Here is a 20520-nt window from a genome sequence, read left to right as displayed (position 1 = left end):
TACAAAAAATTAGCCGGGCATGGTGGCACGAGCCTGTAGTCCCAGCTACTCACAGGAGGCTGAGGAAGGAGAATCACTTGAACTCAGGAGAAGGAGGTTGCAGTGAGCCGAGATCGCACCACTGCACTCCAGCCTGGGTGACCGAGCGAGACTCCGTATATATATATAAAAAAATTAGCTGGGTGTGGTGACACACACCTGTGGTCACCTACATGGGAGGCTGAGATGGGAGGATCACTTAAGCACAAATGGTTGAGGCTGTAGTGAGCCGTGGTGGTGACACTGCACTTCAGCGTGGGCAATAAAGTGTTCCAAAAATCAATCAAGCTGGAGTGTCGTGGCTCATGCCTGTAATCCCAGCACTTTGGGAGGCCTAGGTCAGGAGTTCGAGACCAGCCTGGCCAACATGGTGAAACTCTGTCCCTACTAAAAATACAAAAATTAGCTGGGCGTGTGGCACGTGCCTGCAATCCCAGCCACTCGGGAGGCTGAGGCAGGAGAACCCCTTGAACCCAGGAGGCAGAGGTTGCAGTGAGCCAAGATTGCGCCACTGCACTCCAGCCTGTCCAACAGAGCGAGTCTCTGTCTAAAAAAAAAAAAAAAAATCAAGGCTGGGCATAGTAGCTCACACCTGTAATCCCAGCACTTTGGGAGGCAGAGGCAGGCGAATCACCTGAGGTCAGGAGTTCAGGCCATCCTGGCCAACATGATGAAACACTGTCTCTACAAAAATACAAAAATTAGCCGGGCATGATGGTGGGGGCCTGTAATCCCAGCTACTCAGGAGGCTGAGGGGGGAGAATCCCTTGAGCCTGGGAGGCGGAGGCTGCAGTGAGCAGAGATCGTGCTGTTGCACTCCAGCCTGGGCGACAGAGCAAGACTCTGTCTCAGAAACAACAACAACAACAAAAAATCAATCTTACTTTGTTGTTCACGACATGAACACCAAAGAAGGAAAAGTCCTGAAACAAATTTTTTCCACAAGAGTGCGGCGCGCGCCACGCACACACACACACACAGAGGCAGGCATTGAGGGTACCACTTACTGAAGACTGAAGCTGAATGTTTTCTACTTAGGCATCTGAAATTTTTATTATACATGTCTATTAAAGCACTTTACCTTTGCTCAATGTAATATTTAATATCTGGCCAGTTTTGATTTTTGTATGTACCTGCCTCTGAATCAAAAGATTCCATAGGCGTATAGTTTTATAGTTTATTTCACTTGGCTTTCTTTAAGCTATACTAGTCACAGATCATTGAAGTGTGTTATGTAACAGGTGTTGTTTTGTTTTGAGATGGAGTCTCTCTCTCACCCAGGCTGGAGTGCACTGGCGGGATCTTGGCTCACTGCAACCTCCACCTCCTGGGTTCAAGTGATTCTTACGCCTCAGCCTTCCAAGTAGCTGGGATTACAGACGTGCACCACCATGACTGGCTAATTTTTGTATTTTTAGTAGCGACGGGATTTCACCATGTTGGCCAAGCTGGCCTTGAACTCCTGACCGCAGGTGATCCACCTGCCTCAGCCTCCCAAAGTGCTGGGATTACAGGTGTGAGCCACTGCACCCAGCCAACAATTACATGATGATTTTTGTACCATTTACTTAAACATAAACAAACTGCATTGGTGGAAAGACCCACCTTGAAAAGTTTAGAAGAGCAGGTCAGTTCTTACGGGGTGTATTATAGAAGGCTGCCATCGAAGACTGAGCTTCCAGGCACTGGGAAGACCCTCTCACTCAGAGACCTCTCACACTCATCAAAGTCCCTGAAGTTCTACCACTCAGAGATTCATTCCTTTGGTTTAATCTTCACTTTCTTCTACAGCACCTAAAAAAATTGTTTTAGAGATGGGGTCTTGCTATGCTGCCCAGACTGGACTCAAACTCCTGGGCTCAAGCAGTTCTCCTGCCTCAGTCTCCCAAGCAGCTGTAATTATAGGCACACCACCTCTCCCAGCCATTCTTCTATAGCACTTTTCAAGTGATAATTGAGAATTCCTACTTTAAACCTCTTTCCGGATGGATCAGAAGATAAGAACCCTGGAGGTCTGACTAGGGTAGGAACTTCTGGGGAGAGAAAGGAGTAAATGAGGGGCCATCTGTGATGACTTCACAGTTCTGCCCAAGGCTATCCATTCTCAGGGAGTCCTTGCCTAGGGAGTCCCAGAAAGATGAAGAAACATAGTAGTTTGTGAACTAGGAGTGCAAGTGTTAAGAAGTCCTCACAATCTAACTGTATCATCTCTAATTTTCAACACCCACTTTTTCAGAAGCCAAGTCCCTGTTGAAACTTTAGCATGAGACTAGCTTTGCAGACTTCACAGCCTGTTGTGAAGGTAATAGATTGGTTGCTTTTTGTTTTTGTTTTCTTCCTGTTCCTCAAATTTATTTTATGTATGTATTTATGTATGTATGCATGCATGTATTTTTGAGACAGAGTCTCGCTCTGTCGCCCAGGCTGGAGTGCACTGGCGGGATCTCGGCTCACTGCAACCTCCACCTCCTGGGTTCAAGTGATTCTTATGCCTCAACCTTCCAAGTAGCTGGGATTACAGGCGCGCACCACCACGCCTGGCTAATTTTTGTATTTTTAGTAGAGATGAGGTTTCACCATGTTGGCCAGGCTGGTCTTGAACTCTTCACCTCAGGTGATCCACCTGCCTGGCCTCCTAAAATGCGGGGATTACAGGCATGAGCCACTGTGCCCAGACAAAGCAACTGCAGATTCAGATTCTAGGAATATTCCAGACCAGAGCTATGACATCACAGTCACTGGGCTGAGCATCAAAAGACATATCTACCTATTTTACTTACATTCCACCTTGTGTTAACAAGGAGAGGTTTGAAGAATTATTCCCCCCATGGGGGTTTTCTGGTAAAAATCAGAAAACAAATTCTAGAAGAGCTGTTAACAGTCAAATAATTTTAAAACATTTATTATGGAGACAGGGTCTTGTTCTGTCGCCCAGACAGGAGTGCAGTAGCACAATCACAGCATCGAATTCCTGGGCTCAGGTAATCCTCCTGCCTCAGCCTCCTGAGTAGTTGGGATTACAGGCACCCACCACCATGCCCAGTTAAATTTTTTTTTTATTTTGTATAGTCTCACTATATTGCGCAGGCTAGTCTGGAACTGGGCTCCAGTGACCCTCCAGTCTTGGCCTGCTATATTCCTAGCTGTAATTGGCTGCAATTACAGCTGTGAGCCACTGTGCCTGGCCAACACTTGAAGAATAATTCTTGATTGGCTGGTGGGAAGAGGAGGGTTCTGTTCCTAGCCCAGCTGATCTTTATTCTTTCCATGAGTCATGTCTGAGGGATTGCAATTTCACACAGAAGTAACAACAACAACAAAAAAAAAACAGGCCAGGGCTTGGATCTCATTAGAATGTATGGTCTTGGCAGGGTTGAAGGTTACTGGACTTTTGTGGTTTCCAGCCAGAAGGACTGGAAACAGCCCCTAACTTAGCTGCAGCATGGAAAGGGATGGTAAGAGAAGGAACAATGTATGCTGCTTAACAAGAAATGGAGGCTGATAAAAACATTTAATATGATTCTCCCACTCCCAGTGATTTTCTCTTACTGTTTGTAGTGTTACTTGAGGGTCAAGATGTTGGTTTAAAGGCAGGAACACCCTTGGAACCTCCCTTGCCATTGCTGCACTTTTCTTTATTCACTGGTGACAATAGTTTGAACTCCACTTAGCCTAGCAGTCATCCAACTTTGAAACATTTTCTTAAACTGAAGAATTCTGAAACACATGTTGTCCCAACAGTTTTGGATAAAGGATCGTGAATCAGTAATCGCCTCTTGCCCATGGGGGATACCTTCCAAGAACCCCAGTTGATGCCTGAAACTATGGATAGTACAAAATCTTATGCACACTGTGTTTTTTCCTATACCTAAATACATGTAAGAAAGTTTCATTTATAAATTAGGTGCAGTTAAGATTAACAACAATTATAACAATGTACTGTTAAAAAAGTTATGTGGATGTGGTTCTCTGAAAACATTTTTGAACTGTGGTCAGGCGTGGTGGCTCATGCCTGTAATCCCAGCACTTTGGGAAGCTGAGGCTGGCAGACTGCTTGAGCCTAGGAGTCAAGACCAGCCTGGGCAACGTGGTGAAACTCTAGGTCTCTGCCAAAGAATTTTGACTGTGGGGTCCCTGAAACCTCGAAAAGTGAAATCACGAATACGGGGGTACTACTGTATATAAAAGCCAAAATGTTTTACTAAATAACATTTACCTTAAGGTGTATTTGTATGTTCTATTTTGTAAAATGCCGACTGCATTTTTAAAAGTTAATTCTGCCATTCACAGTTAGAGAAACTCTATCCTATAGATGTCAGCAGCCTCCGCCCAGCGTTCAGTGGGAGTCAACATTTCTACCTACAGCTCTTACCTGAGGGAGTCTGAAAAGTGTGCCAAACGTTTCCTATCATTTTGAGGATAAAGGTTTGAAATAACAGTTATCCTTGAGTTTGTAGCATCTGACATACTGAGTAGAGTTACAATTCAGCACGCAAGGGAACAGAAACATTTGAGAATGTTATTACAAGAGTCTTTCCATAGGGATAGAATCTAAAACCAAGGTGAGTAAAGTACTTAGTCCCGCCATCTTCAGGGAAACTTCAGGGAACTTGCTTCCAAGCCTGTATTCATGTCAGGTTCTGGGATTTGTGTTGATAGGTCTTTTCCTGCTTTCAATGCCAGAGGCAAACCAGCTGCTTTTCAGCCTGAAGACACACTACTTGCCAGATGTACTAAAAGCAGAATATATCCAGTTTTGTTTTGACAGTGTCATGTGAAGTAAATGTACTAACAGCACTGTTCCTCCCCTTTTACTCCTGCTTTGTGGCTTTACAGGCAGATCTTTGCAGGAGGATTTCCTTCTTTGCAGGGCAACCAGGCCTCTGAGGGTGGCCAGAAATTAGTGTCAGCTCAGTGACATCCAGGGTGACCAACTGTCCCAGTTTATCCATTGAGGGTAGGGTGGGGAGTTTGTAGGGGTGGGGGTTGGACTTTCAGATTTTGTTTTTTTTTTTTTTTCCTTGAGATGGAGTCTTGCCCTGTCACCCGGGCTGGAGTGCACTGGCATGATCTTGGCTCACTGCAACCTCCGCCTCCTGGGTTCAAGCAATTCTCCTGCCTCAGCCTCCTACCTGGGACTAGAGGCACGCGCCATCGTGCCTGGCTAATTTTTGCATTTTCAGTAGAGACAGGGTTTCACCATGTTGGCCAGGCTGGTCCTGAACTCCTGACCTTGTGATCCACCTGCCTTGGCCTCCCAAAGTGCTGGGATTACATCCGTGAGCCACCACGACCAGCCAGACTTTCCGTTTTTAAACCAGAAAAGTCCCAGCAAACCAAGTTGGCTACCCTAGGACATTTGTTTTGTAGATATGGAGTAGTCTGAGAAAGTTTAAGTGTAAAGGGAATATTTTTCTTTTCAATAAAACCCAGTAATTTGGGCTGGGCGCGGTGGCTGACGCCTGTAATCATAGCACTTTGGGAGGTCGAGGTGGGTGGATCACCTGATGTTAGGAGTTGGGGACCAGACTGGCCAACATGTTGAAACCCCGTCTCTACTAAGAATACAGAAATCCGCCGGGCTCAGTGGCTCACACCTGTAATCCCAGCACTCTGGGAGGCCGAGGTGGGCGGATCGCCTGAGGTCAAGAGTCCAAGACCAGCCTGGCCAACATGGTGAAACCCCGTCTCTACTAAAAATTTAAAAATTAGCCTCCTGAACCAGGAGGCGGAAGTTGCAGTGAGCCAAGGTCATGCCACCACACTCCAGCCTGGGTGACAGAGGGAGACTCCATCTCCAAAATAAATAAATAAAAAATTAGGAATGGTGCTGCATGCCTGTAGTCCCGGCTACTCGGGAGGCCGAGGCAGGATAGTCGCTTGAACCTGGGAGGCGGAGGTTGCAGTGAGCAGAGATCATGCCACTACACTCCAGCCTGGATGACAGAGCAAGACTCTGTTTCAAAGAAGCAAAAAAACAGGCCAGACGTGGTGGCTCATGCCTGTAATCCCAGCACTTTGGGACGCCGAGGCAGGCAGATCATGAGGTCAGGAGATTGAGACCATCCTGGCTAACACGGTGAAGCCCCGTCTCTACTAAAAAATAAAAATAAAAATAAATAATGAGCCGGGCGCGGTGGCGGGCGCCTGTAGTCCCAGCTACTCAGGAGGCTGAGGCAGGAGAATGGCGTGAACCCGGGAAGCGGAGTTTGCAGTGAGCCGAGATTGCGCCACTGCACTCCAGCCTGGGCGACAGAGCAAGACTCTGTCTCAAAAAACAAAAAACAAACCAAAAGACACAAAAACAACAACAAAAAACCCCCAGTAAATTAAAGGAAAACATGAGTCAAAATCTGTGGTTGGGAATAAGATGGAATTTTAAAAATTAGAATCATGAAATTGGATCCATTTATTTAAAAAAATAGATGAAGAGTTTCAAAAAGATGGTGATGAAAAGGATCATTTCATTTTATAAATCAAAACGCAACTGCATGGTGATGAGAAAATGCAAACTTTCAAAAAACCAATACATACTGGCTCTGCGTTTTGTTTTGTTTCGTTTTTTTTGAGACGAGTCTCGCTCTCTCGCCAGGCTGGAATGCAGTGGCGAGATCTCGGCTCACTGCAACCTCTGCCTCCCGGGTTCAAGGGATTCTCCTGCCTCAGCCTCTTGAGTAGCTGGGACTATAGGCGCATGCCACCACGCCCAGCTAATTTTTGTACTTTTAGTAGAGACGGGGTTTCACCACATTGGCCAGGATGGTCTTGATCTCTTAACCTCGTGATCCGCCTACCTCAGTCTCCCAAAGTGTTGGGATTACTGGCGTTAGCCAGCGCACCCTGCTGGCTCTGAGTTTTCTTAATATACTTGCACAAGGCTGTAAAAGTTTCAACCATCCAAACTTTGGAATTAGTAGCATAATTCTTAAGAACCATATATATCAAGACCCAGGGTTGTTCAGCTTTAAAAACTGACATTTCATTGGTGATATTCCTGCTCTTCGCAAAAGATAAAAACATTTTGAGCAAGAAAAAAAACCCACGATTATATTCAAATTTATCCTAATCTTTGTGTCTTTTTTACACTCTGCTGGTTAAGTCTATGACACTTAATAAGAAAAAGCCAGAATTTATTTATTTATTTATTTATTTATTTATTTATTTATTTATTATTTATTTATTTGATGGAGTCTCACTCTGTCGCCCAGGCTGGAGTGCAGTGGTGTGATCTCAGCTCACTGCAACCTCCACCTCCCAGGTTCAAGCAGTTCTCCTGCCTCAGCCTCCCGAGTAGCTGGGACTACAGTTGCGTACCACCGTGCCTGGCTAATTTTTTGTATTTTTAGTAGAGACAGGGTTTCACCGTGTTAGCCAGGATGGTCTTGATCTCCTGACCTCATGATCTGTCTGCCTTGGCCTCTCAAAGTGCTAGGATTATAGGCATGAGCCACCGCGCCCAGCCTGGAATGTATTCTAAGCAGCCAGCAGGCTTGTTTGATATAGCTCTCTCTTTGCCCAAAGTAGTTGGCATCCCCTAAATTAGGAACAAAGCCAGAGCTGGATGTGACAGAACATGCATTTGTAACTACCTGGTATTTTTGGGAGTTCATTATGATTTTGTAGGAAAATAGTCATTTTCTTTCTAGGTAGGGCAATAAACAACTTGAAAGGGACACTAAGCATTGATCCTTGTGTTAAAAAACAAAAACAAAAAAACCCCAGGATTTTGCAATGTTCTACTGAATCCCCGGAAAAGTGGGAGCTAAAAGCCTCTATTCCCAAGTCTGTTAGCCGTAGGGATAGACAGTTAAGACTTCACAGTATTTTCTAGGGAAAGTAAAACAAATTTAAAAATTTGATCAATAGAAATGTGGGCCGGGCATGGTGGCTCACGCCTGTAATCCCAGCACTTTGGGAGGCTGAGGCAGGCAGATCACCTGAGGTCAGGAGTTCGAGACCAGCCTGGCAAATATGATGAAATCCCATCTCTACTGAAAATACAAAAAAATTAGCCAGGCGTGGTGGTGCATGCTTGTAGTCCCAGCTGCTTGGGAGGCTGAGGCAGGAGAATCGCTTTAACTGTGGAGGCGGAGGTTGCATTCAGCCGAGATCGTGCCACTGCACTCCAGCCTGGGTGACAGTGAGACTCCGTCTCAAAAGAAAAATAAAAAATAAAAAAGAAATGTGGATAGGTAAACCATAATCTCCTACAGTTCTGAAGATGGTGTAGCCTAACTGTATCTAACTGATTATGACCAAGGTAGTAGAGTGTGGCAGAAAAAGAACACTGGACACAGGCCGGTAGGGCCCTAGGTATTTCAGGCAGAATGCTGGGCACTTTAGCCGATCTCCTTTAATTCCTCAAGACAACCCCACGAAGTGGATAATGTTACTTTTGTTTTATAGATGAGGCAACTGGCCAGGTGCAGTAACTCATGCCTGCAACCCCAGCACATTGGGAGGCTAAGGTGGGTTGATGACTTGAGCTCAGGTGTTCGAGACCAGCCTGGGCAACATGGTGAAAACCCATCTCTACAAAAAATACAAAAATTAGCCACAGTCCCAGCTACTCTGGAGGCTCCCTTGAGCCCAGGAGACAGAGGTTGCAATGAGCTGAGATCACAGCACTAAGCTCCAGCCTGGGCAACAGAGACCGACCCTGTCTCAAAAATACATACATACATACATACATAAGAGGAAACCGAGGTTTCAGCAACCCCGGCAGGGCTATACTAATGCCCCTATTTTTCCAATGCCAATAATCCAAACTATATCCACTATATCATTTTCCCCAAAAGAAAGCTCTTGGTGGTGAGAGTTATTTTTTGGACAATAGTGCCTCCGAGAAAACAAGTGCCAGTCCTGCTTCTGACACTTGCTAGGTACATGACTTCTGTGGTACTCAGTTCCCTACCTGGTAAAAGGAAGCAGTACCACCTTACATGTCAGAAGCCTAGTATGAAGACCAATTAGATGCCATCCTGCATTGCCTAGGAAATTAATTTACTATTCGTTTACTACAGAAATTAGTTTTAACATGTATCATTTCACTGATACTGTGCTACAGGAAGGGTTTCTGTATTGTAGATGCGAAAGTACAAGCCTAAAGGTTCTCAAAGCAGCATATAACTTGTTTTGTGTTAGCTTTTTGAAGAGGATTATACTCTGGCAGAGATGTGAAATACTCCTAGGCAGTGGTTCTTAAACTTCAGTGTGCCTAAGAATCATCTGAAGAGCTTAATAGCAATTTCTTGGGATCCTTCCATCTCTTCAGATTCTGTTTTAGTAGGCTGGGGCCTGTGAATTTGCATTCTAATAAGCTCGCAGGTGATGCTGATGCTGCTAGTCCGAGGCCCATACTTTCACTCACCATGAGGTTAGATATAACTGATTACTCCAAAGAGACTACAGTTATTCCAACATGCTGTGTGGCTAACTGTGAACTGGAAAAGGCTGAAAGCATTGTTATTCCTTTTGCCGAGTAACTATTAAAAAACCAACTAAAGTTCATCTCCAGTGAATTCTGCTATGTGAAAGTTTAGGGCAACTTTCAAAAGTTCTTTCCATGACCGGGCGCGGTAGCTCATGCCTGTAATCCCAGCATGTTGGGAGGCCGAGGCGGGTGGATCACCTGAGGTTAGGAGTTCAAGACTAGCCTGGTCAAATGGTGAAACCCCGTCTCTACTAAAAATACAAAAATTAGCCAGGCGTGGTGGTGCATGCCTGTAGTCCCAGTTACTTGGGAGGCTGAGGCAGGAGAATCACTTGAACCTGGGAGGTGGAGGTTGCAGTGAGCTGAGATTGTGCCATTGCACTCCAGCCTGGGTGATAGAGTGAGACTCTGTATCAAAAAGAAAAAAAAAAAAGGTTCTTTCCCTCTATTTGTCCAGAAAAAGTTTGTCTGGATTAATTTGTCACTGGGCACGTTCAGATTCGACTTTTGCATGTGAGAATGAACTGTTGCCATACTGTCACCCTTTCTTCATTCTCAAATACACCATGCGTCACCCAACCATGGACTTTGCACACAAGATCTCCTCTACTTGAACAGACCCCCTTAACTATTTGATTCTCCAGATTTTTGTTTAAAATTCTCCTCCTAAGGGCAGCATTCCCTAATCCCCTAGTGCATACAGGGTCCCCATTATATGCTCTCCTAACACTGTATTTTCAAAATATGTGCCATATGTAAGTCCATTTGTTTGTCCAACACATTGCAGTTAAAATATATTTCTGAAATACCTGAAAATAGAAATCATTCTCTATATTGTTAGCTGAATCAGGTTATTTTCACCATTCCAATGTCGTCTCAACCCTGGGTCATATTATGATCACCTAGGGAATTTAAAGAAAAAAAAAAAGAGAAAGAGATGCCCAGGTCTCGTCCCCAGAGATTCTGAAATAATGGTCTGAGGTGGGGCTCCAGGATTGGTATTTTTGAAAGTTTTCCAGGTACTTCTAACATGCAGCCGATGGCGAGCACTATTTATTCCACACTGTAGGAAGCAGCTATGGCAGGGTGGCTTTTTGGAATTTGGCCAAGATCGTTTCCTAGGACTTCAGGTCAGAGGACATGTATTTACCAACAAGAGGTAAATATGACAGAAGGATTGAAAAGGAATAGTGATAGTACAAGTTCAACTCATGGGGATTTGAAATTTCAGAAATTCTTGATATTTTTATTTCATTGAAAAGCTGGTAATATCCTATTATTACCAAAACCTTGTATCTTTTTTAAGCTTGGTAGGCAGTATTTAAGGTGATTCTGGAGGTGCTCATATGGTTGGCAAGAGTGAACCCTTTCTAGAGAAGACAGGAAGGCCCATACCAAGCGGGTGGTCAAATATTCAGTGAACAGCAGTGTTAGCATTAGACCACAGATCTCCCAATTCTAGTCTATACCTCCTTCCACTACAGCACACAACTTCTTCCTACAGAAAGAAGAGTGAACTCTTGATATTCACTTAGGTGGCATCTCCCCACCCCCCGTTGGTTCTTCTGATACCCTAACTCATCTACTTTAAACTTGTATGGTTTCTAAATAGATGTATTTAAAGGTTTTACATTTACCTAAAAGTATTACTCAGCTTTTTTTGCTTTAAGAGACAGGGTCTCAACTCTTGTCACCCAGGCTGGAGTGCAGTGGCACAATCAAAGCTCACTGTAACCTCAAACTCTTGGGCTTACTTTACGTTTATCTCAAGTTTTGACATGCAGTGCTTTTATCATCAGTTAACTTTTCATTATTTCACAATTTCCATTATTATTTAACCGAGTTAACGTTTTAACACTGCTCTGTATTCGCACCTTAGTAGACTCTAAATGTTACTAAGGGAAATTAAAACAAATCATGAGAATGGGGAAAGAAACAGTTCAATATTTATTTGAGACAGAGTCTCACTCTGTCACCCAGGCTGGAGTGCAGTGGCCCTATCTTGGTTCACTGCAACCTCCGCCTCCCAGGTTCAAGTCTTGTGCCTCAACCTTCTGGGTAGCTGGAATTACAGGCATGTGCCACCACGCCCAGCTAATTTTTGTATTTTTTTAGTAGAGACAGAGTCTTGCCATGTTGGCCAGGCTGGTTTTGAACTCCTGGCCTCAAGTGATCTGCCCACCATGGCCTCCCAAAAGTGCTGGGATTACAGGTATGAGCCCCAGTGGCTGGCCCTCTATTTTCTTCTCCTGTAAGATGAGCAGAAAATGAATGAGGTATCTATAGGCTTGAGTCTTTTGGGTACCAAAGTATTTTATCTTATTATTATTATTTTTTAGACAGAGTCTTGCTCTGTTACCCAAGCTGGAGTGCAATGGCAGGATCTTGGCTCACTGCAACCTCTGCCTCCCGGAGTCAAGCAGTTCTCCTACGTCAGCCTCCCAAGTATCTGGGACTACGGGTGCCCGCCACCACACCCGGCTAATTTTGTATGTTTTTAGTAGAGATGGGGTTTCACCATGTTGGACAGGCTGGTCTCAAACTCCTGACATGTGATCTACCCACCCTGGCCTCCCAAAGTGCTAGGATTACAGGCGTGAGCCACTGCGTTCGGCCCAGAGTAATACATACACACACACACACACACACACCAGAACTATGTTTTCTTTTTTTTTTTTTGAGACAGAGTCTCACTGTCATCAGGTTGGAGTGCTGTGGCGCGATCTTGGCTCACTGAAACCTTCGACTCCTTGGTTCAAATGATTCTCCTGCCTCAGCCTCCCAACTAGCTGGGATTACAGGCATGTGTCACCACACACAGTTAACTTTTGTATTTTTAGCAGAGACGGTGTTTCAGCATGTTGGCCAGGATGGTCTCGATCTACTTACCTCGTGATCCACCCATCATGGCCTCCCAAAGTACTGGGATTACAGAGGTGAGCTACCGTGCCCAGCCCAGAACTATGTTTTCTAAAGGTCATAGTGCTCCATGTGAAAGCAGCTTACTCACCTGGCAAGAAAATGAAGTTTAAAATGTTGGCAGACCAACAGGCTGAGATGCCCCAATAGCAACATGCAAACCCAGTGAGTAAAATCTTGGTTTCTAAATCCTATTCTCCTAAAAGAAACCAGGGATTCTTGTAGAAATGGCTGATTCTAGGACTGAGGCAGGGAAAATATAAGGTATGTCTGTGGCATCATGTGATGTCAGAAAGTACATGCTCTAAAAAACAAAACTATCAGGGAATGTCAAGGGACACACAAGCCAACTTGAAAGAGCCCCTAATGGCTAAAGCTGGAACAATCTGAACAATAAAACCATGTACTATTGGGTTATAATTCAAAGTGTGAAATATACACAAGCCCATACTGACAGATACATAGCCATGCGTGTACCTTTATACATACATATAAATACATATGAGTGACTAAATAAACAAATGGAGAAGAGAGACATCTTCCTTGTGGGAAAATTCCAAATCATGTAAGTAGACGCTTCCCACTCTAGAAAGGAAGTGAAGCTTAATTCTCTCCTACTCCCACCTCTCTTCCCAAGTGTGGGCTGGATTTAGTGACTGGCTTTCAAACAGACTAGAGTAAGAAAGGGGGGAAAGAAAAGTTAACTATAGAGTGGAGAAACCTGGCAAACACCAACTTAACTAAGTAAAGTTAAGTGAGTATCTTGTACCTGCTGATAGATGAGAAGAGAGCTTCATTTATATGGTATTTGTGTTTCTATTTTTTAGAGACAGGGTCTCATTCTACTACCCAAGCTGAAATGCCGTGGCATGATCATAGCTCACTGCAGCCTTGAGCTCCTGGGCTCAAGTGATTCTCCTGCCTTAGCTTCCCGAGCAGCTGGGACTACGGGTGTGCATCACCATGCCTGGCTAACTTTTAAGTATTTTTGTAGAGATGGGGGTGGTCTCCCTATATTGCCCAGGCTGGTCTCAAACTCCTAGCTTCAAGTAATCCTCCTGCCTTGGTTTCCCAAAGAGCTGGGATTAAAATATACAGTTATTTTTATCTAAAATACATAACCCCACTTTAATCATGAGAAAAACACCAGACAAATACAAATTGACAGACATTCTACAAAATGTCCCATTATTACTCCTCAAAATTGTCAAGGTCATGAAAAAGACCAAAAAACTGTCAAAGTTCAGAGGACACTAAGGAGATGATTACTTAGATGCAATGTAGTATACTGGATTGCATCTTGGACCAGAAAAGGGACATAGGTGAAAATCTAAATAGTCTTAGGTTTAGTTACAAGGAACATACCAGAGCTGGTTTCTTAGTTTTGACAAATGTCCCATGGTAATATAAGATGTTATTATAAAGGGAACTGGGTGAGGGGTATATGGAACTTTCTGTAAAATCTGCAACTTTTCTGTGAGTCTAAAATTATTTCAAAATAAAACTTTAACTGAATAACATTTGGCATATGATTCTCTGTAGCTTAATGTATAAATCATCTCATGATTTGGTAATACACAGTGATGTCAGGTTGTTTTTTTAAGTCCCCAAACTAACAGATTATCATTTTTCTTTTTGAGGGACATATGTGATATTTTATGCCAGTGGGCATGCAGCATCTCTCTCCCTACCTGGCCTGAGCCTGTAATCCCAGCTACTCGGGAGGCTGAGGCAGGAGAATCACTTGAACACGGGAGGCAGAGGCTGCAGTGAGCCAAGATCATATCACTGCACTCCTGTCTGGGCGACAGATCAAGACTCTATCTCAAGAAAAGAAAAAGCAAACAAAAAGTAACGTAAAATGTTACTCCCTACAAAATGGAGAATATAGAAGTAGATGCTAATGACATAGTTGAAATTGAAAAACTATATTCCTCTACTTTTTTTTTTAAAGAATAAAACTTGAGTGATGAAAACAGAATCAGATATAGTAGCCTAGGATCTTCCCCCCACCAACTTAGAATTCTATTAACTTAAAAGGAGCCATTTGGCTGGGCGCGGTGGCTCAAGCCTGTAATCCCAGCACTTTGGGAGGCTGAGACGGGCGGATCACAAGGTCAGGAGATCGAGACCATCCTGGCTAACACGGTGAAACCCCGTCTCTACTAAAAAAAAAAAAAAAAAAAAAAAGGAGCCATTTGAAACAAAAAGATAGTACGTCAAAAACTCCTAAAACTTGTTTGGAGAGTGGTTTTAAAGCTCTCTTTGGATTTAATTGTTGCAAACAGCCTAGAATGAATTTTGAAATATAAAGAAAAAAATACTAACAAAGATCTGCCAGAGTAATAAGGAGCAGATACTTCTTAGTGGGATATGATGCTGATGCAGCATGTTAATAACCTTTAGCTTTCTGTTTTCATGAAGAATATGAGATCCATGAAAGCAGAGACTACTTTGGTCACTGTTATCCTATCTCCACTTAGTGCACAGTAGAAGTTGAGCTATATATTGGTTGAACAAAACAAGTTCATGATGCATTTATGGGCTGGCTTATTGGCCTAGGCAAGAGCCCAAAATAAGTTCATTTTGAAAATTAGTATCATTTTCCTTTGTTAGAAATGACAAAATGTTCATTTACTGAATAGCCATAAGTTAACTGGTTAGAAAATAGGTATAAGCACCCTAATAAATGCACTAAAAGAGGCACTGGGTCAGGTGCGGTGGCTCACGCCTGTATCCCAGCATTTTGGGAGGCCTTTTGCTACAGCTTGAGGGAGTGCTGGCATATCAATGTTGGCATTGTCACCTATTATATTAAAACAAGAATTGCCAAACCCTGTTTTCCAGTAAAAAGACTAGACAGGGTAATAATCTTGACAATGTTTAGCAATTCAGTTGATATTAGTAGGGGTCTATTATCTTACTTTGCTCATATTTTGTCATTAGGTAACTTCCAATCCTAGCACACATTCCGTGTCCACAGCAACAAGATACTCAAAGCTTACTTTGTAGTCTCTTCAGCACACTTCATGTTATAGGTGAGATTTCAAACATTGTTTCTGTCATTGTACTACAGATGTTTATGTCTTAAGATATTTTTCAACCCTTTAATTGTTCTTTCAAAAATATTTTTCTCTCTCCTCCATTCCTTACACTTGTTAATATGTAAAATACTGGCAACTAGGCCATCTCTACTACCTGAAATCCCTCCCTGGTCAGACCCCTGCAAAAAACAGCTACTGATTCTGAAGAGGCAGTTACCACCCTGTATTCCCCCAAACTCCCCCTCCCTCAACCCCTGTGAGTGCTGCCAATACCTTCTAAAAACTTCTATCACTCAGAAAAGATTCCTTGATCATAATCCTCTGCACTTTGATTCTGGAGTTTGTTTACTCAGCAAGACCCTGTCTCATAACAAAACAAAACAAAAGCAGCATACAGCAGGGGTCCCCAACCCCCGGGCCAACTGCACGTACTGGTCCGAGACCTGTTAGAAACTGGGCTGCACAGCCGGTGAGTGGTGTGTGAGCAAGCATTTCCGCCTGAGCTCTGCCTCCTGTCACATCAACGGCGACATTAGACTCTCACAGGAGCGCGAACCCCATTGTGAACTGCATATGCGAGGGATCTAGGTTGCGCATTGGGGACCACTGGCACACAGCATTACACCACTGAAAAATGGCCTCTGTGGGCTTATGTAGTGGGATCTTGTCTTGTGTTCAGCTACACTTCAGAAAAACATTTTATTGCTATAGAAAATTTTGTTCTTGTGTTTCACAAGTCTTGCCAAGTCTCTTAATGTGGATATTTCTTCAGAGATGGAAGCCAGCAGAAATCTCTTATTATCCAGATACAAAAGACAAAGACTATTTATCTGGGAGTAGTCTGGCTTTCTTCACAAATACACTGATGGCCCACAAACAACTGAAATGGAAAACCATCTGTAGAGACTGCGACTTCATGAAAGGGTGGGAAAATTAGAAAGCACAGCACTCCAATATCTGTAGGAGAAGCAGAGGCCAAAGCAGAGGCCCACAGTTAGCTTTATACTCACCAGAATGCCTTGAATGAGGTTGGAGTTGGCAGACAATGTGATTTTCATACATGGTATTGGTTTGATTTAAACCCCACCCCCACTTTTATAAAAATCCCACCCCCACTTTTGTAAAAGCATAACATAGCTTTTGGTTTTATTCATTCTTTAGAGGACATCTTTGGGTTTCTTAAGCATTGCAGGCAATTGATGGAAGATTTTAAAATCAGTGGTAGTGGCAGTCTCCAAGTGAATTATTATCCTGAGTCCTGATACATACAGTGGAAAACTTAGTTATCTAAAGGACTGCCCTGAGGTTTACTGTCCTGAATGCATTTCTAGTTAGTGTTGGAAATAAGTTTAACTGGACTCCCAGTGGGGCATTCCCACCCAAGCACGAGTGCCCTCCTTACCCACAAAGTAGCTTGCCTTTTCAGTGAGTAGAGACATATACATACATACATGTGCATGCACATACATGCGCACACACGCACACACACACACTCTCAATCTCTCTCGTTTTCTCTCTCCCACCTCAGGAGTGATTTGAATTAGACAATAAATAGCCAGACAGCACCCCCAGGAATGGGCACACATGCAGCAGCTGTCCAAAGGAGAAGTCACTTTACTTTTTTTTAAACTTGCAATGTTTGTCTTTATTTTGTTCTTTATATTTTCAAAGTGAAAAGAAATAGTATTGAGTCAATTTCTTTTTGTTTTTTTAAATATTTGTTCTATGTATTTACAAGCCTTAAAGTTGCTCTAAAGATTTCCAGAATATTAAGAGTACTTTTCTCAGGGTAGCACTTTTTTTTTTTTAAACAATTCTTGGAGTTCTGTGGTCCACAGCATTTCCTTCTGTTTCAATGTTATGTATGTTTTGATTACTATTGTGATTTTTTAAGTTTTCTGAAGCAAGCTGAGAGGCAGGCAGAAAGATTTGATGCCAAAAAAAAAAATCTTTCTTACCTTGTTCACCCCAAACTTTCTCAAATCTGGACTAAATGCTATACCTTAAAACAAACATGAGGTGCATCTTGAAGGGGAGGGAAATTTATTTCTCTGCTTTTCTATTATACAAGTTGTTTACAGAAACTGCAAATTAAAAAATTACACTGGCATTTGCAGTCCTTAAAATAAATTAAAAGTTCTCAACTTTTTTTTTTTTTTTTGCTAAACATTTTTTTTAGTCCTTGTTTAAAAAGAAAAGATTAAAACAGAAAATATTTTCTATAAATAATACATGTATTTTGGTTTTAGTGCTCCCGCCCTAAGGTTTGAAGTTTACTTTTTTCCAGTACCTTTTTCCTCCATGATCACCTTTTTTTCTCTTTCCCCTCTCCCACTCGTGCACACGTGGGGGTTTCTGCGAGAATTGGCCTTGCTGCACTGTGATTGGCGAAGACGTGAAACTTTTTAAAAAAATACTTAAATTGTTTGTTTCCTTTTGTGTATTTGAAGTTTTAGTTATCCTCAGACTCCTCTTCTGCTTCCCGCAGCCACGTGAAGAATGCCGTGACAGATTTCAGGGCCACGCCCTTCCCATTCTGCTCTGCAGGGTCCTTGCTGCTCTCCCATTTGTAGAAGGCATCCTCGGAGATCACCTCCTCATCATACAGGCAATCAAAAAACATTCGCAGCAAATCTGCAAGGAGGTGAAAATAAACTATAAGCTTTGGGACACTGTAGTTATGAGGAAAAGAATGTATTTCAAAATAATGAATGACTGAATAAATGTGCATTAATTCCCCCAGAAAAAAGCAATAATGACAATTCACCATACTTGCTCTTGACAGTATAAACAGCCCAACAACTTGTTCAAAGGAGAGGAAAAAAATATTGAAGCAGTCTAAATTATTTTTTATTCCTATTATTTTGTTCAATTTGAACTTCCTTTCTTTTTCCTTTTTTTTTTTTTTTTTTTGAGAGACAATCTTGTTCTGTCCCCAGGTTGGAGTGCAGTGGTGTGATCTTGGCTCACTGCAACCTCCACCTTGTGGGTTTAAGCAACTTTCCTGCCTCAGCCTCCCAAGTACCTGGGATTACAGGCACCCGCCACCACGGTCAGCTAATTTTTGTATTTTAAGTAGAGACGGGGTTTCACCATATTGGCCAGGCTGGTCTCAAACTCCTGATCTCAGGTGATCCACATGCCTCAGCCTTTTTTAAAAGATTTATCTTTGTAATTATATTAGTCAAGCTAATATTATCAAATTATCTGATTCACGGTAGATTGACTCTTCAATTATACTATAAGGATAATTTGCTTTGATCTTTTCCTTTATCTCCCAGAGTGATTCAGCAGGACTAGGGAAGAAGGAATTTTACAAAAGCAAAACTAAGGAAGTACCAAAGAACTACTTGAGTGCTCTCTCTCATAGCTATGTACTGCCCACTTTAACAAATTCCAACTGAATTTTCAAGATGTAATAAAAATCACTAGTTAACACTGAGTATCACTAAGACTTAAGTGTACAGGTTACTTTGTTTCATTAGCCAAGAATTAATCATAACACTTAACTAAAAACGATTCTGAAACTCCTTAGTAAATATACCATGGTAAATAAACTATACTTAGGGTCTTTGTTGGGTGTCTAAAGATTCTAGAGTATCATCCTCAACATCATTAACCATCTTCATGCCCTAGACCTGTGATGTCCAATATGGAAGCTACTAGCCAAACATGGCTATTTAAATTTAAAGTCAATAATTCAGTTCCTAAGTCACAACAGACACATTTAAGTATAGAACTGCCACATGTGGCTCATGGTTACCATACTCAATGGTATGAATATACTTCCATCATTGTAGAAAGTTTTGTTAGGCCTGCCCTGGAATGGGGATGAAATAACCTAATCTAAATAGTTTTCTTGTTGTGATCTTTTCATACAAGCATATAACAAATTCTTTTTTTTTTGGATGGAGTCTTGCTCTGTTGCCCAGGCTGGAGTGCAGTGGCACAATCTTGGCTCACTGCAAACTCCGCCTCCCAGGTTCAAGTGATTCTCTTGCCTCAGCTTCCCGAGTAGCTGGGACTACAGGCACACGCCACCTAGCCCATTTTTGTATTTTTTTTTTTTTTTTTTTTGAGACAGTCTCACTCTGTCGCCAGGCTGGAGTGCAGTGGCGTGATCTTGGATCACTGTAACCTCCGCCTCCTGTGTTCAAGCGGTTCTCCTGCTTCAGCCTACCAAGTAGCTGGCATTACAGACGCGTGCCACCACACCCGGCTAATGTTTTGTATTTTTAGTGGAGACGGGGTTTCACTGTGTTAGCTAGGATGGTCTCGATCTCCTGACCTCATGATCCATCCGCCTTGGCCTTCCAAAGTGCTGGGATTACAGTCGTGAGCCACTGTGCCTGGCCAATTTCTGTATTTTTAGTAGGGACGGGTTTTCACCATGATGGCCAGGCTGGTCTTGAACTCTTGACCTCAAGTGAGCTGCCCGCCGTGGCCTCCCAAAGTGCTGGGATTACAGGCGCGAGCTACTGCACCCGGCCAAATTCAGATTTATTAAAGTTAGTTATATGAGTTTTTGTTATTAGTGATTCTTTTATTGTCCAATGTTCAAACCCTAAATCATCTCTAAGTCCTGGCTTGGATAAATCTCACTCATTGGTTGGATTAACTGTAACATGAGATAAACTTACTGGCAGGTTGATCGAGTTTTACTATCGATGCTTGTAGTGCATAAAGTGCTTGCAGTTCCTTCTCTGTATCTGAGTCTAGGTACTTGAGTAAGATCGGCACTCTCTGCTTGATAACAGCAGTGTCCACTCTGAAGGTAGAAGAGTCGGCTAAAGATGATAGAAGAACTAGGAATTACATTTAAGGAGTTAACATAGAATTATATTTAATTTTCTTTCTTTCTTTTTTCTTTTTTTTTTGTGAGACAGAGTCTCGCTCTATCGCCCAGGCTGGAGTGCAGTGGCATGATCTCAGCTCACTGCAACCTCTGTCTCCCAGGTTCAAGCGATTATCCTGTCTCAGCCTCCCAAGTTGCTGGGACTACAGGTGCTTGCCACCACGCCTGACTGATCTTTTTGTGTATTTTTAGCAGAGATGGGGCTTCACAATGTTGGTCAGGCTTGTCTC

The 20520-nt window shown here is 42.8% G+C and overlaps 1 protein-coding gene across 32 annotated transcripts in view; it reads right to left on the bottom strand.

The window, feature by feature from the left end:
* Positions 1-17053: 17053 nt before the first annotated feature.
* Positions 17054-20520, bottom strand: part of EIF4G3 (eukaryotic translation initiation factor 4 gamma 3) — a 375758-nt gene continuing 372291 nt past the window's right edge. For 30 of the 32 annotated variants that reach the window (XM_077971386.1, XM_077971367.1, XM_077971281.1 and 27 more), the window contains 2 exons: positions 20076-20222; positions 17054-18069 (listed from right to left, as the gene is read on the bottom strand). In XM_077971386.1, the coding sequence (XP_077827512.1) occupies positions 17888-18069; positions 20076-20222 (329 nt within the window). In that variant the 3' untranslated portion in view covers positions 17054-17887. The remainder of the gene's footprint in view (positions 18070-20075; positions 20223-20520) is intronic. The other 2 variants (XM_077971365.1, XM_077971377.1) reach the window with 1 other exon arrangement.

The sequence above is a fragment of the Macaca mulatta genome, chromosome 1, assembly GCF_049350105.2.
Source record: "Macaca mulatta isolate MMU2019108-1 chromosome 1, T2T-MMU8v2.0, whole genome shotgun sequence".
Classification (NCBI taxonomy): domain Eukaryota; kingdom Metazoa; phylum Chordata; class Mammalia; order Primates; family Cercopithecidae; genus Macaca; species Macaca mulatta.
The sequence above is the reverse complement of the archived record's forward strand: the minus strand, read 5'-3'. Positions and strand labels throughout refer to the sequence as shown.